The following is a 27,749-nucleotide window of genomic DNA, read 5'->3' on the forward strand; positions in this document are numbered from 1 at the left end:
GCAGCACATGTAACAGGGTGGGTGGGTGACAGCGGGGGTCACAGCCTCCAGAATGCTTTGGGGTTTTGTTTTGCTCTCGCATGTCTTAGAGGTGTGCATCGCTAGGAAAGGAGCAGGGTGCAAGTTGGATTTATTGTGCTTATGGACCATGTGCAGCAAATAAGGGTCTGGGATGGGATTGTCTCGGTGGCTTTGACTTGAGTGTGGAAGTTGATGTGCTCTCAATCTTAGTAAAAGTTACGCAGGTTCCTTTTGCAAGTACAAATTTCCTGCTGAATGTTTAATTTGGATGTGTGCCTGTGTGTATATAATAGAATATAATACAAATTAGATGAAAAATGCAGCTGACTCAGAAAAATCAGATGGTTGGCATAAAGTGGGGATGGAGGATCGTCCTTACAAAGCTGGATCACAAAATGGACAAACAAGGGGGGTTTGCTCACAGCCACAACTTCTCCTTTCTTTTCCCAATAAGTCCGATATTCAAATACTACTCATCGTATTCCCCAAATTGAAGGCTTTCTTGAAGTACAGAATCAAGTTATTCCTGCCATGGAAGAATTAAAGCTAGAGCTCTTTACGGATATAGCAGTCAGTAACTTGACTGGTTGTTTTTTAAGGCTCTGTTTGCAATTAAAAGTCTGGGAAGTGATCGTCTTTGTTTTCTCATCACAGGAGAATGCTGAAGTATTTTTAGTAAAATCTGTTACGTTTGAGAAAGTCCCAGAGTGATGAATTTAAAAATGTACAAACTTCTGATTTTGAAATATTCGAACAATATTCAGAACCTTGCTTCATGTAGCTGTTGTGCTTCGAGGCAGGTCTCAAATCCGCTTGCATACCTTTACTAACTGAAGATATATGAAGCTAGAGAATTTATCCCCAGGAAAACTGCATTGCTTGAACTGCACAGACCATAAAGAACACGAGAATGTGACTGGAGCTTTTTGTATTCTGAGTCCAAGAGCCTGAGCGGTGTGCAGAACCGAGGAGAAGATAAAATAATTGAATGCAGATGGCCAGCTGAGCATCTGGGGAGGGTGGAAGATGTTAAAAAAACAATCAGACCCAGCAAAAACTTAGAGAGTGGAAGCAGAAGTGGTCTCGAAGCTGAGGTTTTGACCTGCTGGACTTGCTTATTGTGTGATAGATTCTGAGCCCCTAGCAGCCAAGGGTTTCCAATGGAAGGGTTATTGCCTAAAGAAAGGGACTCTGGCTCTCTGAATGAATTTATGGCTGTTGAGAGCCAGTTTTCCATTTGGTGAGTGGCCGTTAAGCAGGAGCTTTTGCAGCTAGAAAAGATTACCTCTGGGTATCTTGATGGTAATTGGAGATAGCAATTAATATATGTAAATTCTTAATGTGATGCTTGGCTTAGAGCTAGCAACTCCACTTACTTGCATGAGATTGTAAAAGTGAATTGCACTTCTGGCTTCATATTCACTTGCTCTTTTTAAGCCTATTTTTCTTGTAGGTTTCTGTCACTATTAGAGATCCTTAAAATGTCTGTTTAAATATCTTTCTGAAGGAGTGTGTGTGTGAGAGATCACTTGATGAGCTTAAATCCTAATTAGAAACCTATCTAACCGCTTTCGAAAATAGGGAGGGAGAAGTGAAAATATCGAAACGTGGCTGGAGAGAGTCTGCCTCTGCACATCCCTGCGTTGTTGCTGGATATCTCCAACACCCGCTGGACTCTTGACACAAATAGTCAAGACTTGCCAAGATATTGATCCGCTGTGATGGCTCCTGGGACTTGTGCCTGGTAATGAGATCCAGGAGCCCTCACCTGCAGGTCACTGGTCCCAGTCCAGGGCGCTCCGTTGTGCCTGCCAGATGGCCAGCTTTTGTTCCTGGGTAAGCCACGGAATGCCGAATCGAGCAAAAGCCCTATTTTATCCAGCAAATCGCAGGAAAACTGCCAAGGATCCTGTTTTATGAACGGTAGTCACCTTTCAGCGTTTTTAAAATGTAGTTCCTCAAGCTGGATTGAACACTTTTGTAATTAATATAACTTTTCTGCTATGAGATCACTAACTAGATCTTAGATCTGCAATCTTATTAACATTTGCCTTTTTCCGGAAAAGCGGATTGGTTTTGATTTTATTTTTGCTAATTCTTGCAGTGCTGGAATACGGCACAAATACTCAAATAAAGCTGAGCTGTTTCCAATATCAATTACATCCGGTCTCGAACACAAAAGTCCATTTAAGTGTCATTTAATAAACAAAGCCTGAAGAATGTGTGGCCCTTGGACATCTGATGGATCAAATTAAGGTTTAGCGATGTGTGGATTTGTGGGAGTGACTTTCCTGGTGGTTTTAGCCCCAAGATGAGTGGAGCCAGGCTTCCTTCTCCAGTTTCCACAACATCCGTTCAGCCGTGTCTGTGTTCTGCAGGAACAGGAAATTCTGAGGCTGTGGAATGACTCAGAAAAATTATAATAATATTTTATGAGATGCTGGCCCAGAAGGGAGGAATCTGGGCTGAAATGGGGGGGCGTGTGCCAAAATGGTTCTTTTGCAGAAGTGCCAGGTAACTCCCATGGGCTCTTCTTTGCCCCAAGTGACGTGGGCAGTGGTTTTGTTGACTTCTGTCATGATTTAAGTTGTCTTAAAGAAGAAGAATCAAGTCTTAAGAGTTCACATGCAATTAAAATACTCGCTTTCCGGTTTGGATGTGGCTTTTTAATTAAAAAGTGGTCTAGTCACATTCAGATACCTGTGTGTTATAGACAGTAGTTCAGAACAGAAATGGGTCTGAGTGCTAAGCGTTGGAAGGTTGTTTCGTCTTCCTTCTGATTCTTCAAGGAAAAACGTATTTCATCTTTAATTTTCCTGCATTTAGCATAGTTTTCCAGTGTGTTGGCATCACAGAATGTCAGGGATTGGAAGGGCCCTGGAAAGCTCATCCAGTGCAATCCCCCCATGGAGCAGGAACACCCAGCTGAGGTTCCACAGGAAGGGGTCCAGGCGGGTTTGAATGTCTGCAGAGAAGGAGACTCCACAGCCTCCCTGGGCAGCCTGGGCCAGGCTCTGCCACCCTCAGCCTTTCCTCACACGGGAGATGCTCCACTACCTTCAGCATCTTGGTGGCTGCGCTGGACTCTCTCCAGCAGTTCCCTGTCCTTCTGGAACTGAGGGGCCACAACTGGACACAATATTCCAGGTGTGGTCTCTCCAGGGCAGAGCAGAGGGGCAGGAGAACCTCTCTGACCTGCTGACCACCCCCTTCTAACCCACCCCAGGTACCATTGACCTTCCTGGCCACAAGGGCCCAGTGCTGGCTCATGCTCACCCTGCTGTCCCCAGGACCCCCAGGTCCCTTTCCCCTACGCTGCTCTCTAATAGGTCATTCCCCAACTTATACTGGGACCTGGGGTTCCTGTGGAGGTCAGTACATGCTGACCTCTGAATAAATATGGAAAAAGATTATTTCCCAGCACAGAACCTTACACAAACAATATCACTGTTTCAGTTGTAAACATAATTCATTTCAGTCAGGGCTGTAGAAGAAAATAATGACCTTAGCGTACTCACGTTCTATGGCTAATAAAGCAAAATATTCACTGTCCTGAATATGTGAGGTACAGAATTTGATGCAATTCAGCCAGAACGATTGAAGTGAGGATGCCGAGTGCATGTAACACATGAAGAGCTGAAGTAACTGGTTTTGTTTCCTCTAAACTTTTTTAGGTGCTTGTGGAATCATATTTTTAAAAGTAACTCAGAAACAATCTCTTAGTTGATAGTAAGTTCCTTTAACCAAAAGCTGAGTCAAGAAGGAAGGATTATTACGTTAGCTACTCCAAATAGGGTACGGTTTTGACTTGGGCACAAGCGATTATTTGTCTTGATAGCAGAGCAGTTGCCTTAATTAAAACACTGTCCACATACCTGGCCTGCTCTGATGGAGAATCCTGTTACACGGGACAACAGAACCCTTGTTCAACATGCCGGAGAGTAGGCTGAACTCGCTTTTCTTTCAGTGTTTCTTTCCTCTCCACTACACGTTCATTGTATATCTCCTCGGAAGGAAAAGCTCCCCCGAACGCAGTGCCCGGTGTGCGGTGTGTGCTGCTGAATGATGCTGCTGTTCGCTTCCAGGCCGGACAGCTGAGCCCAGACCCCCAGAGATCCTTCATCTTTTCCTTTTCTAATGTACGTTGAGGGTGGTCTCGCTCCATAGAACCACCATACTAGATGATTGAGTGCTTATTTGTGGAAACATGGGTGCATTAGGGTCCAGGGTAGGTTGTGGACCAAATTAAATTAATGACGGCCTTCAGCTAAAGCTACAAGGTTAAGACTGTATTCTACATTTGACCTTCCGCTGCTTAGAGGGGGGAAAAAAACTTGTGTCAAAATAAGGATGGGAGCCCAGTCTTTGCTTATAAAACAATCCTCATAGCTTCAGTGTTTTCATCGCAGTGACATTTATTTATAGTGCAGTGATGAATTGAACAACATCACTAATTCGGCGGTTCAGTGTTTGGCCTGGGTGGTGGGTTAATTCTTGCATTTCTAAATTGAAGTCAAAGTTCCCTATATAATGACTACTGGAGGCAAGCATGGTGGAACTTTAAGTGCATTTTGGCTTTCCAGTTAATGCAACAAGCTAATAAGAAAAGTTAACAGTGCAAATCCACTGTTTCAGACTGAAAACTCAGAAAATTGGTTAGTGTTCTAAGCAGAGCTCTCCTTGCTGGGATCCAAAGATTTGGATACTTTCTTGCTAAATAGAAACTGAATTCTGCAGGAGTCTGAATGTGCACAAAGGTAATTTAAATGCTTTAGGAAGATTCAATGCTTGACAGGGGGAAGAATTTAATCAAAGGTACATGCATAGTGTAAAATAATTGCTCAGTGCCTACATTGCAGCAGCCAGCTTAGCCTGGCTGTGCCAAATATCTTATCACAGAATCACAGAATGTCATTCCACAACTTATACTGGAACCTGGGGTTGTTCCTGCCCAGATTCAAGACTCTACACTTGCCATTGTTCTATTTCATTAAATTTTTCCCTGCCCAACTCTCCAGCCTGTCCAGGTCTCTGATGGCAGCACAGCTTCCAGTGTCAGCCACTCCTCCCAGCTTGGTGTCACCAGCAAACTTGCTGACAGTCACTCTATTCCCTCGTCCAAATCATTGATGAATATATTGAATAATACCGGCCCCAGTACTGACCCCTGAGGCACTGCACTGGATCCAGCCCTCAACTGGACTCTGCCCCATTGACCACGACTCTCTGGCTTCTTCCCTTCAGCCAGTTCGCAGTCCACCTCACTACCCGGTCACCCAGACCGCACTCCCTCAGTTCAGCTGTGAGGATGCTGTGCAGACTGTGTCAAATGCCTCACTCAAGTCAAGGTAGATCACGTCCACCGCTCTGCCATCATCCACCCATCTTGTTATGTCCTCATACAAGTCAATGAGGTTGGTCAAGCACGACTTCCCCTTGGTAAAGCCATGTTGACTGCCCCTAATGACCCTCTTCTCCCTGATGTGCCTTGAGATGGCACCAAGGAGAAGTCGTTCCATCAGTTTCCCAGGGATGGAGGTGATGCTGACCGGTCTGGAGTTACCCGGGTCCTCCTTCTTGCCCTTTTTGAAGACTGCAGTGACATTTGCTTTCCTCCAGTCCTCAGACTCCTCTCCCGTTTCCCAAAACTTGGCAAAGATGATGGAGAGCGGTCCAGCAATGCCCTCAGCCAGCTCCCTCAGCACCTGCGGGTGCATCCCATCCGGACCCATGGATTTGTGGATGTCTTATAATTCTGTGTTCTAGAATGCAAAGGACCTGAACACAGAAAGAATGAAATAGTCTCATCAACGTGGAGCTGAAGTGTTTAAAGCTGCAAATTACCGTGTTCAAATTACCGCATTTGCCTTGTAAGCAGCTCCGTAGTGTAGAAGAGGAAGATCAGTATGAATAAATCTTATAAATTCATTTTTAGTAAGGAAGTACAGCAGCTGTTGAAAGTTGCTGTAATAAATGATACAAAAATTATTCTCCTGGGGTAACCATGCCACACTTTTTCCAATAATTAGAATTATATGAGTATTTCCATCAGCTGGAATATCTCTGTTCTTTTTATAGTCGCTGTTGAGAATTTCTAATACTTCTAAAGTAGATGAGTATGTTTTCTTCGTTGTTTTATTCTGGAAGAGAGAAGAATACAGAATATATTGTCTGAAATCCTCTATAGTGTCTGTAGCAAAGAGACAATGGGTATAGAGCATGCTATAACAATAGACTATTATAATATAGTATAGTTGTATATTCTAATAAGTATATGATGTATTGTATTCACTGTTGTGGCTGTAAGACCAACCACAGCTCTCAGAAATTCAAGAAGTGACTGTGCTCATGAATATTTGTGTTACCAAATCATCCAGATTGCTTTTGGAAATGAGTATATATATATATATATATACATGTGTGTGTGTGTGTGTTTGAGTGTGAAGAGCGGTACAGCGAAACCTCTCGTGCTCCCTCACTGCACGTATAGCACAGGGCTTTTCCTGGAGAAATCCACCAGAAACGGAGTTTGGGAACGACGCCACTTTTCTCCGCATTGTGTTTTCATCACTGTTACTCATCGGAAGCCACGACAGGGTGAGGAGCCTGTTCCTGGGCGCTTATCTCGGTGCTCGTGGGCAGCTGGCCAAGGAGCGGCGAGAAGCAGGAGTATATTCAGCTGGTGGCTCTTTGGAAGAACACAGAGCGTAGGTCTTGATGATAAGGTGCTTTGGGTCTCGTTGTCCGCGCATCCGAAATTAAAGCAGTCGTCTCGAGTTGCTCTCCGCCTGAAGAGTCAGCCTGAAATGAATAGCTAATGGAGAAGCGAAGGAAGAGGCCAAGTGGAACCAGATGGGCTGGTGAACACAGAGCCATCAATTTGCTCGGGCCACGAAACGGCTGATTTGTGTCGGCTCTGCGAGTGTCAGGGTTGTTTGTGTTCAGAAAATCTACAGATTTCTCTAAAAACTGCTTTTATTTCCTCGCTGCCTGCGGGATGGTTTGGAGGTTACCCCAGCCAGGTCTCCGAGTATCAAGCAATGAACTCCTAAGAGAAGCATCTACCTTTATAGAAATATTAACTGCTCTGCTCTTTAGTCTGGGCTCTTCATTTATCACGTTACCACATTACAGCATATATAGACCCAAGTAAAAAACCTCCAACTAATGTTGTAGCTTTTTCAGCACTGTCAGTAACTTCACCAACCATTTCTTGCTTTCTCTCTTATTTTCCTGTGTTTACAGGGTGATGGTGTGGGCTCAGTGTTGTGTCTCTTGCTAACTGAATCTCATTTTGCCCTTTGGCCTTTCTCGTTGTTTTGGTCTTTTGTGGTCACAGTGATTCATATTCATCCCTACTTCCTTTGACTTAACATCCTCTGTGTGTTATTGCCTTGTACTTGGGGTTGGGAGTGTTTTCATTTTAAGCAGTTTGATTTCTTGGGTCACTTCAAGTGCATTAAAGTAGTTTGTGCTTATGCTTTTGGGAGCTATTGCACTCCTAACATGTTTATTCCCCCCTCTAGGTTTCTTTTCTTTGAAATCATCCCAGCCAATTCACTGAATCAATGGCTTGAAGAGAGGAAAGCACATTTCCACATTTTCTTTATCCCTTCCTTCCTCCTCTTTTCATTTCTTATGAGTTGTGAATTCATCGCTTCATGATTAATTTTACCCTGGATTGCCTTTTGTCTTCATGTTCTCAGTCAGGTTTTCATCTCCACAATGTAGAATGAAACGCAGGAGGCATTTCACATCGGTTATTTATTGTATCTCCTGTGTTAGCATGTTGCAGGAAGCTGCCAGCGTGGCCAAACCTGCAGTATGGGAATATTGATATTGATTACGGGGCCGCCAGCAGCTCCGGAGCAAGAGGCCACGGGATGGAATGTGTTCGATTTGCTTGTGCTTGCATTCAGGCTGCACAACGCCGTCTCATCTCTTGGCTCTGCCACGTTACAAGCCGATCTTGTAGTCTTTCTCCACGTGAAACACAGGGAGGAAGCCAGGGTTAGGAATCTGTTTAAAGCTACCTGTGTAAGAGATGTATTTGATTTTATATGTGCACGAACACGCGTATTTTTATTAGCCAACATGGTCACGTTTGGCCAGCTGCCTGGAAACTATTCTAAACTCTACCCGGAGTGGGAGCTTGTGAAAAACACGCTCTGGCGTATGGATGGCGTATTCCTTTAGCAGCTCCCTCGCTTCCCCTCCATTATAAATATTTACCTTTATTCGTCAGCCCTCAACAATCACTTTACTGGCCGTCTTTGGCAAGAAGCTAACATGGAGAATGTATATATTTAAGTGTACTGGACCACACTAGTCGTTAGGTAATTAAATCTGAAATTATTGGAGGTGGGAGCATAGGATTGTGTTGTAACTTAAGTGCAGCTTTTTTTTTTAAAGGGTTTCTGGCTTTGGGACAGATGTTATTAATAACAAAATCTCTTCCTAGGGTTGCCAGTCTTTTTTAACCTTAATGTGTTGCCCTCTCTTTTCTCCCTGTTTTTGTTCTCTCCAAACCATCAGGTCCCAAGCCTCTGTGAAGATCTCCTGTCCTCTGTCGATCAACCGTTGAAGATTGCACGAGACAAGGTGGTAGGAAAAGACTATCTATTGTGTGACTACAACAGAGATGGAGACTCGTATCGGTGAGTTCCTGTCCCAAGCGAGGAACTAACTGGTTTGCTTTGCAAATGAGAACTGCGCACTAGTATTGCAGTCCACAGAATCACAAGGACTGGAAGGGACCTGGAAAGCTCATCCAGTGCAATACCCCTGCTGGAGCAGGAACACCCAGCTGAGGTTCCACAGGAAGGGGTCCAGGCGGGTTTGAATGTCTGCAGAGAAGGAGACTCCACAACCTCCCTGGGCAGCCTGGGCCAGGCTCTGACACCCTCACCAGGAACAAGTTTCTTCTCATATTTAAGTGGAACCTCCTGTGTTCCAGTTTGAACCCATTGCCCCTTGTCCTGTCACTGGTTGTCACTGAGAAGAGCCTGGCTCCATCCTCCTGACACTCACCCTTCAGATATCTGTAAACATGAATGAGTCCCCCCTCAGTCTCCTCTTCTCCAGCTCCAGAGCCCCAGCTCCCTCAGCCTTTCCTCACACGGGAGATGCTCCACTCCCTTCAGCATCTTTGTTGCCCTGCACTGGACTCTCTCCGGCAGTTCCCTGTCCTTCTGGAACTGAGGGGCCTCCTCCCTTTTACTTCTTAGCCAAAAATAAAAGAATTTTAGCATCAAACTTTTCTTGGCGATGAAGCTGGGACTGTGTCAATCTGCTTGAGCGAGACATTGACCATGGAAATTATTCGTAGTATTTCTCTAACGTGAAAGGGTACAAACATCTTCATTTCCAGACCGTTGCAGGTAACGTGGTTCTATGGCTGCTAATCTGATGAGCTCTGCTTCTTACTGTCTCTGGAACAAGATGTGTTTGACCCCAGAAACCGCAGTGTTTCTGCACATTTGTTGTGATTGCTAAAATAGCTTCGAAATTTTTAGGGCTTATTAAGTAATGGGGTTTCGGTGAAGCTATTTCATTAGTTTGCATAGAATAGGTGTAATATATTAATTACTGGCATTAAAGAATGCTGTTCTTCACGGCTTTCGACTGAAGCATTGTGGATTGAAGTGATTCTGCCTTCTGGAACTGATTGGTCTCACCTCTGCTTGGTGAAGTAAATTCTTCCCTTCAGTACAAAGCAAAAGCCTTTGAAAAGCAAGCGGTACTAACGTGTGCATGTGTTAATCCCATTCTGTGCCTGTGTTCAGACACTGTGATTCATACCTCATAAAATCTGAAGTCGTTACTGGGAAGCGGCTCTTACACTAATTTAATCAATTAGGCCAAAATCTAGGAGGAGTTTACTGTGCTTTTCAAAGCTTTTGATATTTCCACGAAGATTTCTCAGAACTATTAGAAGCCCCAAGAAATCATTCCCTGCCTGCAACGTGCTGCATCCCCAATTATGGCACATTTCAGACTAAACACTGGTTTTCTTCGTATTGGAGAGGTTGCTAATTGCATTTTTTGAATACTAATCCAAGGATTTCAAAGCATTCTGCAGACAACGAGCCTCGTGCTACTCGAGCAGGAAAGGTGGAGCTGGGTAGTCAGACTTTCTCACTGAGAATCGAATTTTGTAGGGGTTTTTTGAGTGGCTTTACAATTTCTCTGGGAATTAGCCTGGAAAAAAAGCTGCTGTGGGATGTTTGGCCATTTAGGTGATAACTCCACCAATTTCATGGGGAAATCAAAATCCTAATGCTTAACCTATCAATTTACTTCTTCCTCATATTTAGCCAGACTTGATTTTCTCCATGTCCAACACGGATCAGACCAGGAGGTGGGTTTTTGGAGTCTCTCTTGGATCTCCATAAGTAGATAATTCTCAGTTTCTTATTATTATCTCACTGTAGCTTGTGGGAACAGCCTTTTGTGCACGGAGTCTCATGGGCACTTTTATGAGTGCTCCTGTAATCCCAGGGGCTCGGGGAGGGTATCGTGGAATCCTCCTTGGGAAGGCAGAGCTTTTATTAATATCTTTTCTAAAGGTCCCTGACTTTGTCCATACATTTCCACTCCAAGTGTGCTCCATCACTCAATTAAATGGAATCCTTATGGGGAATTTGGTGCCAACAAGGCTGAAACCTGTTAGCTGAAACAAAAAACATTCACTTCTAGGGAAATGAGAGGTCTGACTTTTGAAATTTAAGTGCTTACCCGTCTGTCTTTCTTCAAATAACCTCCATTTAGGTTTTTAAATGTCGTGAGTGCTCTTCCACAAAAAGAAAAAAGAATACGGGGTTATGTTATGAGGTTGGTTTTTTAGGTGAAGTTGCTGCTGGCTCCAGCTGTAATGGGTTGAAAATGCCACAATCTGCTAGTTAAAATCTATGTTACTAGGCTGCGCTTAAATCCCATTCCTGCAGCCGGCAAAAGACATCTCATATTTACAAATAAAGTATCTTGGCTGTGGGTTCTCTGCTCACGGATTTCCTCGTACGTGATGGAGAAGGACAGCGTCCCGGATTTATAGAAAACACTAGAATTCTTTTAGAATCTGCCTTTTAAAATATAGCAGAGGTATTAAAACTAAACACATCCTAAGGGAAAGCTGCTGCTGCACTAGCAGGACGCTCCTGCATCGCCTGGCGTACGAACCCTTTGCTTTGCTCGTGCGGATTTTAGGATGGGAAGGTCAATGCTTGAGCTTCTTTGGGTGTAGGTTGTGCTATCTGGGAGTCCCCCAGACAGCACCAATAGTGATTTTTAGGCGAATCTTTTCCAGATTTCAGAGAGTTGTTAGATAAAGGAGCGATTTTTCCCCAAAGCACCCGAGGTTTTAGCAACTGTTTTAAAATGAGAACCACCACCTGAAAATGGCTCGGGGCGGACGTGACACGATGATTTAGCTTTTCCTGGTGCCCCCACCTTTGGAGTCAGATGTGGTAGAGAGGACTGAAGTGTTGTGAAAGCGCAGAGCCGGTTCTTTGTGCTTTGCATTAAACAGATGTCAAAACTAGACGCCTTTCTGAGAAATGAAGAACAAATGGCTACCGAGGAAAAAGCCCTTGCGTATGGGCTGCATTAAGACCTGGTGTTAGTTGGCTGGAGTATTTTGGAAAGTGAGCAGGTAAAAGGCAGAGGTACCTTTCTTTAAACTAATAGTGATATATGTAGGTTGGTTGTTCCCAGGGGAAATGAAAAGGAGAAGGCAGGTTTACAGAATGGGAATTGTAAAAGTCTCAAACAGATGGGCAAAGGGTTCCATTAATCTTTTAATACCACCTCTTTCATTAAGAGCCCAAAATCTCTTCTACACCTGCAGAAATCGTAGTAAAACCTGCAGCTTTACAAACCCTGTTAAACCCTTCAAACTGATCAAATGTTTTCCTAATGTTACACTAGAAGTAGAGTTTATTTCATAGCAAAATGGTGGAGGAAAAATTGGACCTTAATTGTAGACAGGAGTGTTTGGCTCAAATGCCGTCGGATCCCAGATAAACTACACAATCTGTTTGTATTCCCCTGAATTTTAAGTGTGTAATGTGCAGCAGCTGAGGCTTCGTTTTTTAATATTGAAGAAGGAACAGATTCAAACACAAGCGTGATGGTTTATGCAGCAGAAACCTGAGAACGGGGAGTGTTCCCCATGTACTTTGTGAACCTGGAGGAGTCAGTGTCCCCTTTTTGTGTGTGTTTGAAACAGCTGTTGAGGGCGAGATTCTTGCAGATAGACGGCTCTCGGTACGTTTTGTTTTCTTGGAAGTTCAGTGTCTGTGGATCACGTCAGACTCATGGATCTCGAACCTTTCAGAGTGTCTCGGTTGTCTAACCATCTCTGTTTTCCTTCTCTCTTTGGCAGATCACCGTGGAGTAACAAATACGATCCTCCCCTGGAAGACGGTGCCATGCCATCTGCTCGCCTGCGCAAGCTGGAGGTGGAAGCCAACAATGCCTTTGACCAGTACAGAGACTTGTATGTCAGTTCTACCCTACAGAGCCCTCTGCTTGCTTTTATTTCCTTCAGCAGGACACACAATGAGTCTAAATTGTGCTAATTGAGCACGGCACACCAGTGTCTAGCAGAGGAAGAAGGGCGGGCAGCGCTGATCTGCTGCTGGGAAGCGTATCCGCTGTGATTTCACGATGCGAAAACATGATCAAATTTGTCAGCTGATGCTAGAGGCAGATGCTGAGGTGCTTTCCTGCCTCCCTCCCCTCTTTAACAGATTATTGGCGTCTTTGTCCTCAAATGACCTGTGTTCTCTTTGGTCTTGACTCAGTTCAGTCTTAAACCATCTGCTTTTTCCACTCCCTCAAGACTGTACTCTCAGAATATCTATATATACAGCAGCAACTCTGACACCTTCCAGTAAAATGACAGGCGCTTGGATGCTGAAATGCAGCAGTTGTGTGGGGGTTAATGTACTTCTGCTGTGCTCCGATGCTTCTTTTAGGCTCTGTCCTGCTAAAGAGGTGTAAAGCAAAGGAATTAATAGAGCATGTGTAAGATAAATGTAGATTAGGCAGTGTCTTTTTTTAAAGCGGTGATAAGAAGCTGCCCAGGTGACTTCTCAGTTCAACAGTTTTATTAGAAAGGTGGGGCTTGCACTGCAATCCCATCTGAAATCTCAAGATATGACCAGGTTTAGCTCTTGCCTTTACAGATTGTGGTCTCCTGAGCAGTGATGGGATGCAAACAGTAATGCTAAATCTAAAAAGCAAATATCTTTTGCAAGCAAAATGAACTTACTGCTTTATCTAGAAACGGGATGCTTTCTTACTGGAGGTGCTTAATGACCGTGAAAGAGGTGAACAAGTTTCATTGCTTCTTCACATTGCCCAGAAATGGAGATAAAACGCATCCTTAGATGTAGTTCCTCCTGTGTCACTGTACTATCACAGTACTAACAAAAGCAGGTTAAAAGGTATTTTAGTTGATAGATTTTCTACTCGTTTTAAGATGTGGTGTGATGTAAATATAACCTGTCCAAATGTGTAATCTTCATGTGTTTGTTACAGCTATCAAATTTTTGTTTATTTTCATGCATTATTTTCCTAGGTATCCAACTTCTCTTGCAAGTAACAGTTGTTATTGGTATCGGAACTTACTGGAAGAAAGGAATTTTGCATATGCAGCAAAGAGGGGTTGGCGGTTACTCCCCAGGTGCAGAACAGACCAGGAGCAACAGGGCTTTTAATGCACTAAGATGAAAACGAGTAGGTTTGTGGAGCCAAGGTTGTCTTTGAAAATCCTTCTCTGATCAGACAACCATGAAGTCATGGCTGGATACAATAACTCCTTTAAAAAGGTTTCATTTGTAGGAGGGAAAGTGCCGTACCGGTTACTCTCAGGTGCATGTGCTGAACACTGCGGTACAACAATAGTCTTAATATATTGCCTGGAAGTAAAAGGTGAGATTGTATCAAATTTCATCTTTCAGTTTGTCAGTCCCAGTTTTACAGGCGAGGGATTGTTTGAGGGTTTACAGGAGGGATTTCTCACAAGGACTTTGTTCTCGTGTCATCAGCCAGAAATGAAGGAGGCATCTGACTCGTGGTCCAGTCGGACTAGATAAGCACAGGGCGCTTTGGTGCATGTTCTGATCTCAGAAATGTGTCAGAAAAAGAGGAGAAGGGTGCTGGAAGAATCCTGGCGTTTTTGGAAAGAATTTGCAAAGTTAGGGAAACTTAACCTCACCATTTGAAGGCTTCCTCATGCTTTAAGTGGGAAATGATTCGTACTTTACCTACAACAGAGATCTGGATAGAAACAGGCTTTTGTTCTAGTAGTTTCTTAGAGACAATTGGATTTGGTATTCTGATGGCAGGAGCTTAATTTTGACTTGGAGACCAGAGAGGGGAAAGAATGAGGTGGGGGTACCAAGTGCCAGATTTTCTCCCTGCTGCTCGCTGCTCTTGCCAATGGATCAGGTTGGGAATGGCTGGAACAATTACCAGCAGAACAGCTGCTGGAGCCACGTGGGAGTCTGGAGAGTGGGGAAGGTTGTAGCAGGAACGTGATGGCGATTGCAGTGATGTAATTTCCATGGTCTGCTAGAGCTGGAAACTAATCCCGCGTACCCACTGTAAAGCCAGACTTAGGTCTGAGCCGTGTGATGCGGATTAAAGGTGTCACTGGCTGCCTGGTTTGGAATGTTGCAGCGTGCGATGCGTCGGTTCCGGGACAAAATTATCAGCGTCCTTTCAAATTCCAGAGCTGGTGACAACAGAGTTTTTCCAGCACTGTGAAATATTTCAGGCTTGTTTGAAAGTGTTGATGTATTAATCAAAAAGTAACATGCTGGCAGTCTTCAGTACTGTATTTTTGCAGAAATTATGGTTTCTGCTATATGGGAAGATTTATAACAGGTCCACCTTCCAGTAACAGTGTTCATTTTCTCGGTAGTGTGCAATGAGTTTCTTGAAGTGACCTGCAGAGATTTTCCTTGTTCCCCCAGGGGCTGTTTGTCCAAACAGAAGGTTTATAGGTGACACCAAGCTAATCAATACCTCCCATTGCAAACTCCTTCTTAAAAAAGTGCGAGTTTAAGTGGAGCGGTTGCACTGTTGGACTTCCAGCTTGTATTGTGGATTGAGAGGGTGAAAATGATGCTGAGAAGCCTCATATCTGACACATCGAGTTCTTGTTCAGCCATCCCGTAATAGGCTGTTGTGTCCCCCTGTCTACGGGGGACAGAATGTTTCCGAATACACCTCTAACCACAGCTGTGCTGTGTTTTATGGTAGGTAACAGTTAACACAAAAAGAATCTTATGTAAGCAGTTGTTCACAGAGCACTCCAGGCCCCAGCATGCTTGAATTTCCTGGGCTGTTAGACCTTTTATTCCTATAATGAGGGTTTCTGCTGGGTTGTGGCTTTGTTTCCAGCCTTGCTTTGCTCAACTGCTGGATCTTGGGTTTGCAGTCATCTAGACTGCCCATCACAGAAAGATTTTGTGTATCTTAAAACCTCCTAAGTGCTTATTCCTGAGTTGTTGCTCTGCGTGGTGCTCACTGCACTCCCCACCTGGTCGTTCCAGCAGGGGATGCAAAAGGAAGATGTTTCCTTTCTATAGGAAAATAAGTACTTTGGAGAATACGTGCTATTCCCACTCTGCTCTCTGCATACAGTCCAAGGTTTCTGTGGATTATCTCCCGTTTTACCTTTACACAGAGTTCATCTCGGGCGTCTCCAAGACTTCCAGTAGTTTCAGATTTTCCTCGTGTCACTCCCATTTGGCCCACATACCGTTCCTTTTCAAATTTCAGTTTTAATCAGGTATGGTAAGTATCCACCTACATTTAGTGAGTCATCAGCAAGTCTTTGCCATTTCCCAAGGCTCTGGCACCTGTTAGTGTGGGTGTTTTGAGGGAAAACAGCCTGTTACGCGTTTGTTAACAATTTGTGTGAAATAATCCATTCAGATCCGTTCACTGGGGAGTTTTGTCCTAAAAACCTTGTTGGCCAAACGAGTGTAGTGGGAAAACAGGTCTTGTAGTATCACGTGGAGTTGTTTCAAATCTTGACAGCTTGAGACAGCTGAATCTTCAGTGCCTCTTAACCAGTGCTGAGTTGTTTGCTGTGAGCATCTGTTTTAATGCAAACTACCTTGAAGTATCCTTAGAGTTGCCCGCTTTTTAATTCTGGGGCCGCATTCGTGTCTCCTTGCGTTAAAGAGGAATTCTACTAGGTTTTATTTCCCTCTGTATCCTGTATGTTAAATAACCAACATATTGCTCGGTTTTCTGTTTTACCAAAATGCATGTTCACTTTCCCAAAAAACAACTGTTTAATTTTGATCTCCTGCTGCCAGGTTTAACTCAGACACTGCCTGAAGCTAATGCCCTGGTATGTTTTTGTTCAGTGGGTTATTATTCCCAGATGGAAGCCTAATATCTTACACCATTCAGTTAGAGCCGTTGCTCTCCGCTCCCAATATCGTGAAGATAATTTCTTCAAACACATGGTTGTAATTTATTGCCCTTTGCTTGACGTGTGTGTGCACGACTGATTGAAATCAAAGCATAATGAGGACCAGGGCATCTGGATAAATCTATCTCTTTCAGATTCTGTGTTCTGTTGTTTTGAGTTGGAGATAATCAGGGCTTTAATTAAGTAATCTAATCGCTCTTTGTTGTCTGGAAGAAATAGTTTCTGAAGTGATTAAATAGACCTCCCTGGGGAAGGATGCTGCTAATGTGAATATTTCTGCAAACAAGATGAGTTCTGGCAACTTTGGGCTGCTTTAGTAAGCTGGCATACATTTAGAAAGATAGCCCTTACCTCTTTGTTTCTTGGGTTAAGTTGGATTTATTGGATAAAATGCTCCTCTTAATCATTCTGCTTCTGAAAATGTTTTTATTGATTAAGGTTTTGAGTTCTCTCAATAGAGTAAGCCATGAAGCCTTTTGAACTCCTGCTTCTGTCTGTGTTTTGATGTTGGTCCATTTTCAGTTTGTTATATGGGGGCTCTGGACAAGGAATTTGGTAGGAGCGGAAGGAGGTCTGGGAGAGGATTGACCCCTAAAGTGTCTTTGTTGTGTGTAATCCTGGTGTTATTGAATTTTGGATTGGAATCCTGTCCGAATTGGAGTTAGTCACTCCCATTTCCGGTGCTGTCAGCCGTGCTGAGGATGGCACCACTTCCAGCCAAGCGTTTGCAGGAATCTTTGCGGCACAGATCCTGCCTGAACAGAACACCCATCACTTCTGTCTTTTCAGCTCGAGGAGGAAAGGCGACAGTAATTCCCTGTACGCACATGCCTTCGGGAATATGTAGATTCAGGAGCCTTTTGCTAGAGGCATTCAAGGAACTGAACTGATCAGGTACGGTAGCAAAGTCCCAGTGACAGACAAGTCAGTTTTTAGAGTGCTCAGGACTGACTTTGTCCGCTTGTCTTGGTGAGAACAAACTACAAACCTCATTAGTGCTGCCCTTTGACTTTAACCCTTTCAGAGTGCTGCTGTAGTTTGTCACCTAATTTCTCCTTCCCTGCCCGTACCTCCCTTTGCCTGCCCTGGTACCTCCCTTTGCCTGCCCTGGCACCTCCCTTTACCTGCCCCGGTACCTCCCTTTACCTGCCCCGGTACCTCCCTTTACCTGCCCCGGTACCTCCCTTTACCTGCCCCGGTACCTCCCTTTATCTGCCCCGGTACCTCCCTTTATCTGCCCCGGTACCTCCCTTTACCTGCCCCGGTACCTCCCTTTACCTGCCCTGACAGACCATGAGATCCTCTGAGTGGAATTAATTCCTCTCCAATTTTGAAAATACTTTGCACTTAAGGTTTGTAGCAATTGCTGTGTGTATCCGTTTGACCAGATTTGACTTATTTTGTGCAGCGCCGATTCCAGCAGGTAAAGAAAAGGAGAGCAGCAGATGTAAGGGCTGTAATTAGTGGTTTTGGCGTTAGAGCTCGTGCCCGTAGGTGTGCGCGGGGGGGCAGCGCCTGAGCCCCCATCCCTGCAGCCTGCGGTGCCACTTTCAACCCCCCGAGTGATTAGGCAGCTGTGAGCTCTTTATATGAGCCTTCTGTCTGTGTTTAGATGTAAACCTCATTTGCCTAAACTCCAAACCCATGGAAAGCTTTGAAGTGACTTTATTGCCATTAGCTCACTGTTCCTCGTTAAGGGTTACGAGCCCTTTGTGATGGCTTTCTCTTGGGCACGATGGTTACTGCGGTTTGCGCAGCAAGGGCCCTGCCGATGGAATCCAGATGCATTTGTTGTGCATCCCAGTGCTAAGGAAACCTGACTTTCCATCTCACTGCTGGCTGGGGTTGCGCACAATAGGGTGTGACATCAGGATTATGTCATCTGTGAGATTCTTGCCTCCGGGTTAGACTGATAAGTACAAGATGAAGTCTGAGACGGACCTAAAGTGCCGAGATGCTCGCTGCTTTCATGTTTGCAGGCTTTTAAAATTAAAACAGGGATGTTTTCCCAAGGAAATTTAGACATGAGTAAACAGGGCAGTGTTGGGGTCCCTTAAGTTGGTCGTGGGCAGCTCGAAACTCAGAATCAATATTGAAATTGTTGATATATATTACACAGGTTCGAGCAAACTCAGAAGAGAGAAAGACATTAAGCATGTTGTCGTGCCGGGAGAACTAAATGAGTTGCCTTCCGTATTCCTTTTCTTTGGGTGCTTGGTTTTGGAGCAGCTCTGTACAGGCTACATTCTTATCTTGTGAATCGGAGATTTTGAGCAGAGGAGGAGTTTTTCCCTGGGGTGCCCACGGTTCTCTGTGATTACATAAAATCTGAACACTGCAGAGGGAAAATTGCATGAAGAGGTCAGCACTGATGCTGCAGCGCTATCCTCAGACACCGTTCTCTCAAAGTTTTAAATCCCCAGTAAGATATTACTTACCTGCTTTCGAAAATGGAGTGAGGCTATACTTTAAAATCTCAATTTATTGCAATTTGGGATTTTAGAACTGATTATCTCTAATAATACATGGCTAGGCTTGCAGAAATTTACCTCATGCTCTCACAAATGCAGCGTTTTAATGATGAGAAATTGAAGACGGAGTAACTTAACCCATAATAGCCGTCTTGTAGCATATCTGATGTGCACCTATTTGAAGAAAGAAGTTTGTCGTGTGGAATCTGCGCAGATTTTGGCAAACTTAACACACGACACACAAGTCTTCTGCTGCCGTCTTTTCCCCTCCTACCCTTGTTTGAATTGTAGCTGGCAGAGCGTGAAACGTGTCAGACGGTGGGTGGGTGAAGCCGTGGGCCGGCTCTGCAGAGCAAACTGGTGGCAGGGATGGGGACGGCTGAAGGATTTGGAAGCAGCCGGTGCTTCCTGGCGGTTAATGAAGCGATTCCTCGTTTGGCCGTGTTACAAAGTGACCCATTGTCTTGCTTATTAGGTGGCTGATAGAACTGTTTCCAGGTGACTTCTCAAAAGGGATTTGGTCATTAGTTTCCATCTGCCAAGAGCAATTGGATGGTAAGGAAAATGTGAGCAATACGTTTGCTTCGTTTTTTTTTTTAACTAATGAAAGATACCAAAAAGCACAAAACGGGAGGTTCTGGGAGGCTTTTAGCCTTCAGGATCCCATTGTTTGGATGCTGTTTCCCCTCCTTGTGGAGTTCTTGCACTCCACAGCTCTGCTGCGCAGTTGGAGTCGTCCCGCCGTGCTCCAGATGTGGATGTGAGCTTTCAAGTGCAACTGGCATTGGAGTTACACATACCTAACTGCATTGGTATGTGCGCTCCGGGGATCTTTGCACCTGTGTATGCTGGAAAGAATTTCTGTAAAATACCTGCAGAGAGTCCACAGGCATACTTTGGGTCGTGTTCATAAACTGTGGGGAAAGACAGCTGGGCTAAATACACAAACATTTTACCTTCTTCATTTGAAGTATTTAGGTAACATTCTGAAAGTGTTAAACAGTCGCGCTCATGGGACCGGAGAAGGAGGGAGAGAGGAGCTGTAAATCATCTGTTCTCACACCAGCAGAAGTGTCATAACCTGGGTAGTTCCTGCTCCCAACTTGTCCTTTTTATTAAAGAGCGGGCCCGTGAGCCTCATTGCTGGAAAGCTGGGTGGAGGACACAGGCAATGAAATTATTTAATGACAACTTTGCTCTCTTGGTGTTGTCCTGAAGACTTTTATCCCCCCTCACTTGACCTGCAGGCTGGCAGGTGAGCTGAATGAACACAATATTTGGGGTTTGGTGCAGGGTGGGTCACTGAAACTTGCTGCTTCCTTCATATTTCTGCTATTGATGTGCTGGTTTAAAACGATAGGGAAGGATTTGGTGGAAATTGTGCCAAGTCGCTTGCCATCACGCTCATCTGTTTTAATAATAATTGAAATGTCTCTTCACCTCATCTTTTAGGCAATTTTTGTGGGTTGCTGTTAGGCACTAGTTTCTCAGATTGTGACTTTAGTCATTGTCAGTCTTTAAAAACATTTGTAGCTGAATGCTCAATATTTTCCTTTGCGGTAGGTGTTTTAAATGATGCGTTTCTTCGAAGCCTGTTGATCTAAATAGATGGAGATGCTTCCCTTTCAATGCTGAGCTTCTGTAGCTAGAAGAAATAGCTATGCAACCTTTAGAGGAAAAAGAAAGAAAATGTATTTTGCTGCTTTAATCGAGCCAGTTTGAAACACTGTGCAACTCCTTTGATGGTTTGCACAGCCGGGCCGAGGTTCCAGGTACTGGTACTTTGGCATCAGGGTTTTGTGGCTTTGTTTCGAGAGCCACAAGCCAGATCCAAACACCCACCCGGTGTCTCTGGCTCCCAGTTACTTACTGGAAAACACACGAGTGTTTTTATGGATGAGCGATTTGGTTCTGAAGTGGAAATGAAAGTCGTGGCTTGTTTTTATTGCTGTGTGATGGAAACTCCTTTTCTCAGTGTAGAGTCCAGCACTGACTTGCAAGAAGCAGAGTGCTATCGGGCAGGTTACGGTGCCTTTTATGATCTGGCCTTCAGCGCTAAAACAAAGTGATTAATCTGTCCTCCCTTCTTGAGGCCTGTGCTGGAAGCTGGGGGATTTCCTCCCCTCTCACATCTCTCCTGAAGTTGCAGCGTTGTTCTGGCCACAGTCTCTGGTTCATGGATACAGCTCGAGTTCTTAACTTTCCATCCTGTGTCTCCACCCGCTTCAACTTCAAACACTTCATAAAGCTTTGGATCACCCGTAGCTTAAATATTTTCTTTTATTCTTGCGTTCGTAAAGTAGGTCAGTCTTAAGTGTGACATTTTTTTTGCATAAACCAGCTTTTTCCAGGAGTTCTGTGGTTGATGAGTAACGGACATAAAACTTAAGTGTTTGATCATGGCATTAAAACTGGGATTGATTTTGAATGAAAAGCTCTTCTGAATTTTGTAAAGAGAATGCATTGATTACGGTGGGCCTGATGTCTTTTAGTTATGTTCCTGGGCAACTTTTGTAAGAACCAATTTTACCAGAGATGGAAGAACCCTGGCTGTCCTGGGAGAGAACAGGGCTATCATGTGACGCTGGTTTGGTTGTTAACGAAGCAACATGACAACCATAAGATTGGTTTTTTCACCGTTTTATAACAAGCTTTTGTCTGTAGGTAAATCCAGAGTTACATCCTAGAGAGATCCCCATCCTTAAGCAGAAGAGGAGCGATTGCTTCGCTTTGAATCGCTGTCCTTTGGAAATGGTTTCTCCTTCTGAAAGGTAGCCTAGGACGAGTTGGAGTTCTCCTCCTACACCAGACCTCTTGGACACCTCAAAAGCATCTACTGATTGCTTTGTGCTGAGCGTTGGGTGCTTTGGGAGAGGACTGGAGCTTCCAAAGCAGACACATTGCCTATTCCCAGCACTGTTGTGCAGGAGGGGAACGTGCCCTGAGCCGGGGGAGCCAGAACGGGCAATCAAACAAAACGCTCTTTGATCCAGGAGCTGTGTCGCGCTTTCAAGGTGTTTTGCTGCAACTAGCGCACGTAACTTTGATGGGCCCGCGCTCTGGTTTGCCCATCTGCTTCTTCAACGGAGAAGATATATCAGCTTGTGCCTTCCAGGAACCTTTTCCAAGCTGGTTACCTCTCTTGCTTGGATTTTAATAAGTGCAGCTATTTAATCTGCGGTGAGGGTGTTTCTTGGAGGTATTCCAGCCTTCCTGCAGCAAATCCAAGTTCATGAATGTAGATTTAAATTCCTACCAATCTGTCTGTCATCTATTCTATTATGTAGCAGCCAATTAACCTGTAGCACTTCTTTATTTTTCTTGAAAAAAAACCCAAACAACAGGTTTCAAGGAATGTTCCCTTCTCCAAACACGACTTTCCTGGCTTTAGTCTTCAGAAACCCCACCTGAGTGCATTTGATTTGCTGTGTGAGGAAAGGCGAAATCTAATGTGGTGATCAATGATATATATTTTCTCCCCGTGAAGGAGGAGTGAATTTTTGAAGCGATTCTATATTCCTGAAGCACAGAGGAGGCTTTGGCTAATCCGTATCCCGGCGTGCCTTGGATTCATAACGCTTCAATCGCTGGCCTTGTTGTTTGAGTCTCAAGATACTGGATCTGGCTACAGCAAAGCGACTTTATTGAAATAGCATGTTGGTATTTAAAACAATATTAATACTATATTTGATTCATTAAATATACAAAGGCAAGTAAAGCGTTTCCATGTGTGCGCTGTTAGTTCTGGCGGGAGGTTCTTCAGATGGTTTTATGTGGTTTCAGACAACATTTTAGCACATTCTTAAAATACCCACAAAAGCCTTTATGTAAAATCTCATAAAGGTGAACCACATAAAAATCGTTTTTTTTCCTGTTTCATGTCATTAGGATCAAAGTACAGTAGGTAAGAATAAATTTCCAAAAACCTTGTTTCGGTCCCTCTCTTAATTAACGTTTCATGCTCATAGCAAGCTCATAAAGTAGGTAATGGGGAAACTGTCTGTACACACTGTAATATTCTCAGTGGCTGCCAGTTCATTTTGAGTGAATTCACATATTCGGTATATGATTTTCTTTTTAATTCAGAATCTCTGGAAGTGGACGGTAGCTCATGTGCTCTGGCTTTTGGTCTGCAATGTCCTTTTCTCCAAGGAAAGGGTCACTTGGATTGGAACCGAGCTTTGCTGCGGGACTGAAATTCCCATTAACTGCGTTAACCATAATCCATTTGTGAATTCCCCGGGGGATATAAAAATGGTGTTTGTTGGTTTGTTAGGTCTGAATTACCTGCTGCAAGTCTGGCTTTAGTGTGCCTGTGGAGCAAAGGGCTTTCCTTTTTTTAACGGTGTATTATCAGTGACTTGACAAATGTCATAGGGCAGTGTCCAGGCGGGTTTGAATGTCTGCAGAGAAGGAGACTCCACAACCTCCCTGGGCAGCCTGGGCCAGGCTCTGCCACCCTCACCAGGAACAAGTTTCTTCTCAAATTTAAGTGGAACCTCCTGTGTTCCAGTTTGAACCCATTGCCCCTTGTCCTGTCACTCATTGTCACTGAGAAGAGCCTGGCTCCATCCTCTTGACACTCACCCTTTCTATATCTGTAAACATGAATGAGGTCACCCCTCAGTCTCCTCTTCTCCAGCTCCAGAGCCCCAGCTCCCTCAGCCTTTCCTCACACGGGAGATGCTCCACTACCTTCAGCATCTTGGTGGCTGCGCTGGACTCTCTCCAGCAGTTCCCTGTCCTTCTGGAACTGAGAGGCCACAACTGGACACAATATTCCAGGTGTGGTCTCCCCAGGGCAGAGCAGAGGGGCAGGAGAACCTCTCTGACCTACTGACCACCCCCTTCTAACCCACCCCAGGTACCATTGGCTTCCTGGCCACAAGGGCCCAGTGCTGGCTCATGGTCACCCTGCTGTCCCCAGGACCCCCAGGTCCCTTTCTCCTACGCTGCTCTCTAATGGGTCATTCCCCAACTTACACTGGAGAGACCTTTTACTCTCCTCCACCTGCCGGGTGTTTTATCTGCTTTATGTACATATCTGCAGAAGGGCAGTATGTGCTCAGGAGAGAGCAGAAAATGCTAAAATGCCTTGTCATTGATCTTCTGGCTCAGCCGAAGTTGCATCTTCCCCAGGAGATGGTGATTCTGTGCAGCACGAGTTCACGGCTGAGATCTCGCTGTGCTGTGACAGCATTAGTCCCTTTTGCGTGATGCTCCTTGTGGCTCTTTGGTAACCTGAGAATGGAAAAATACTGTGGGTTATGGTTTGGCTTTTCTAGAAGCCGAAATTGGTGCTTGTGCATCTTCTTTCCTACCGCGTTGGGTTCTTTATGATTATTTAAAGTATGTTTTCGTCCGGCATAGAGGGAGCCCAGCAGTAGCGTTAGGAAGGAGGAGCTGGGTTCTGCAGATGTCATTGCTTTGTTAGTTTTCTGAGACTGTACTTTTTGCTGCCAGAAACCTGAGATTTGGGTAGTCTGCTGTATACCATGTCTGAGGTTGGAACAAGATATAAAGCTCAAAAGCATCCCTTCATTTCTAAGAACCTGGGACTCAGTTCAGCTCGATTTGTGATAAATCAGTAAATCAGCTTCACACACACTTTTGAGACAGCAGCATGAAGCTACTTACTCGCTCCCTTTTGTCTTCATTAGCGGACTTTATTGTAAAGGACTTCCAGACTTTCCCAATAGCAAGAGAAAAGGAAAAAACTGTAAAATAAAGCCTTACTCTCAGCCTACTTTGTAGCTTGTAGTTTTACCAGCTGTTATGGTTAATTGGAATCAGAGGAATTGTTTGCTCAAGTACTGTAGAAATCTGTAGCTAGCTCTGTTTCTCACTAGACTTTTATTCTCCTTTAGAGAAATGTGCAGGTTTTTTGTAATTAAAGTCTCTGTGTTATAAAATGATTTAAATCGGCGTGGTTCTAGGTATATAGTGAGGGTGTGCCATCTGAAATGAAAAAAGCTCTTTACCAGAATATAGAGATTCTGCTTATTAAAAGATGATGATTATTGATATGTGACTCTGGCTTGGATCCTGCTCACTTTAACGTGGCTCTTGGATTGCATCCCACAGGTATTTTGAAGGTGGAGTCTCCTCCGTCTACCTCTGGGACCTGGATCATGGTTTTGCCGGGGTGATCCTCATTAAGAAAGCTGGAGACGGATCAAAGAAGATTAAGGGATGCTGGGATTCCATCCACGTGGTGGAGGTTCAGGTACAGCCTCTGGGGCAGCCGATATTCCTAAGTGAAAACAAAACCCAGTTAATTCCAGACAATTAACGAGCACAGGTGTTCCAGCGAACAATGCAGTATTGTGTTAGGGGCTGTAAACTTCTTTCCCCTGTTAATTTTTGAAAATTCCCTGAAGCAATTTGGACAGAGATAAGTCAGGGCTGGAATCAAAAGGAATCCCAGAAGAATTGAAAGTATGTTACTTTCTGTGCCTGTGATCCTGAGATTTTTTTTAAAAAAAACATAAAGCTCTACAGATAAATATCACTAATTAGGTAATAAAAACAAGGTAATAGGAGGTTAAATTGCTCTAAGTAGATTTGCTTTGGAAAATTAGGGGAATGTGCACGCTTAAAATTGCTTTTAAGAACCAGACTTTGGTGTGAGTGAGGTTACATGTATCTATCCTGTTGCTTGTGGGGTCTTCAGAGCCAGCCACCATTTAGGTTTTGGAGGGATTTTAACCTTTTGTCTCCTTTTTTGTTGTCCTCCCACTCCTAGGAGAAATCCAGTGGTCGCACCGCTCATTACAAGCTGACCTCCACGGTGATGCTGTGGCTGCAGACTAATAAAACTGGCTCTGGTACCATGAACCTGGGAGGGAGCCTCACCAGACAGGTACGTCTGTATATTGGCACGCGCGTACGCTGCAGACCCAAGGCGTGCCTCTCCTTATTTATATATACATATATATATATATATACACACCCAGTAGCCCCCGTCAGGAACAAAAAGTTGATTTTGTGAGGTGTTGTATAAACATCTCTTCTCCCGCTGTGCGTGCAGCCCCGTGAAACAGCGAATGCGTAAGTGTGTAATTACCAGGGAGCCCCTTGAACTTTGCTTGATGGCAGCAGAGCTCTCCATTAAAAACAGAAAACATTCAGTAGGAGTTTGGACTTGCTTTCGAGTCTTAGTTTTTCTTTTGGTATTCCTACATTTTGGTACTTCCATATGTGCTACCCAGAGAGATATTTTTACCTGTAAGATTTGCCCGTTTTCTTACTGGAAGATTCCAATAGGATGATAAAAATACAAGATGAGCTTATACATTCAGGATTTAGTGCCGGTGTTAATTACTTCGTGTTCTCTTGCGAGAGAGGTTGTTTTGCAGGGAAGGTGCTGGCCAGATGACTGTTCTTAGGATCTGCTGGACTTGGCTTTGCTGGGCGAAGGTGCTTCTGTCCCAGGCGCCTGCCAAAGGCTGTTGTCTCCCTGCTTCGTGCTGCTGCTGAATCACAATTGGTTAAGATCTGGACTGTGGAAGTCAGTAATGAACTCTGGCGGACAGGAGGTGTATTGTACGGTCATGAGTGGCTGGGAGTGACTGGAGAGACTGGCAGCAGCTAAAACTCCTTTATGAGACTTCTCAGGGCAGAGCGTTGCTTTCGATACAAAGGACAGTGCAGACTCTTAAACGGTTCGTGTTTCCGTCCAGGTTTGAGCCAGGTGAAGGAAAGGACGATCTGTGGTTGCAGAGACAAACTGAAATTGTGTTAATATTGCACTCACAGGAGCTTGCCCCAGGCCTAGGTGACTTTTTTTTCTTTCCACATTGTTGATTTACAGAAGAAGCTGATGGAAAACCAGAGGGAGGGAAAAGGCATCTGGCGACAGCTTCGAGCATTGCGTACCCCTTTAAAATGTTTGCGGTAATTACACCCGAGTTATGGTGACCCGGACAAATATTTAATCACAGGCCTTCCTAATACTTTAAATCATCACTGTGAAGTGGAGGCCAAGGGCTTGACTCTGGCCATGGCCTTATGGTGCGTGAGAGCCGAGCCAAGGAAAACAAGAGTCTGTGGAGAATGGGTGTCCTCAGTACACCTTGGCCTGAGCTTGTTTAGTTTGACTTCCACTCTCGAAGCTGTAGTGAGGAGATTCATGCTTCTGTCATCATTTTAACAGCAGATCGTTTAATTCAGATGTGATGCATTACAGCAGGGGCCTGCTTCCAATGTAAGTAACCATAAAAAAAAGCCACTGGGGTAATGATGCACTGCTTCTGCACAAACAATGGAAACTTGATGTTCAGAATGTAGCTCTGGGTCGGAGATCATTCTGTTTGCAGGTGCTCAGTGGGACAGGCTATGGCAGAATCCACGAAAATCTTGCTGCTGCCTCGAGGAGTGTTATGTGAGGAGGAGCTGTTTGTCCTGAGCTGTTTGTCGAACTGTAGCTGCACTAAACTGAGTGCAAGGCTTTTTCTTTGCCGTAAATCCAGTTGGCCACATCACCTAAGGACAGCAGGTTTGGTTTGTATTTTTTGATAGGCTTCTCATACAGTCTGCAGCAAACTTGGGCACCAAACATAGATTTCAGTTATCTCTGGAGTGGTATGTTACAGGTCACTAATCTGATGTCTAAACTATACTTTTGAGATCGTTTGTCCGTATTAAGTTGTACATGGTTTTGGTCAACTTAACATATAAGCTACTTGACCACCTGTTGATCCTAAAATGCGAATAGCAGATGTCCTCGCGTTTCAGTGGAAGTTTTTGAAGTGTTCACAAGCTTTGTAATATCCTGGCTTATAAACTGATGGCAGAGAGAA

At 44.3% G+C, this 27,749-nt stretch overlaps 1 protein-coding gene across 2 annotated transcripts in view; it reads left to right on the plus strand.

The window, feature by feature from the left end:
• The window catches only part of CAPZB (capping actin protein of muscle Z-line subunit beta), a 62,270-nt gene that overhangs the window by 25,835 nt on the left and 8,686 nt on the right, over positions 1–27,749 (plus strand). For both annotated transcript variants that reach the window (XM_065855344.2, XM_065855343.2), the window contains 4 exons: positions 8,557–8,678; positions 12,404–12,517; positions 25,033–25,174; positions 25,694–25,810. In XM_065855344.2, the coding sequence (XP_065711416.1) occupies positions 8,557–8,678; positions 12,404–12,517; positions 25,033–25,174; positions 25,694–25,810 (495 nt within the window). The remainder of the gene's footprint in view (positions 1–8,556; positions 8,679–12,403; positions 12,518–25,032; positions 25,175–25,693; positions 25,811–27,749) is intronic.

The sequence above is a fragment of the Patagioenas fasciata genome, chromosome 23 (genome assembly GCF_037038585.1).
Source record: "Patagioenas fasciata isolate bPatFas1 chromosome 23, bPatFas1.hap1, whole genome shotgun sequence".
Lineage (NCBI taxonomy): Eukaryota > Metazoa > Chordata > Aves > Columbiformes > Columbidae > Patagioenas > Patagioenas fasciata.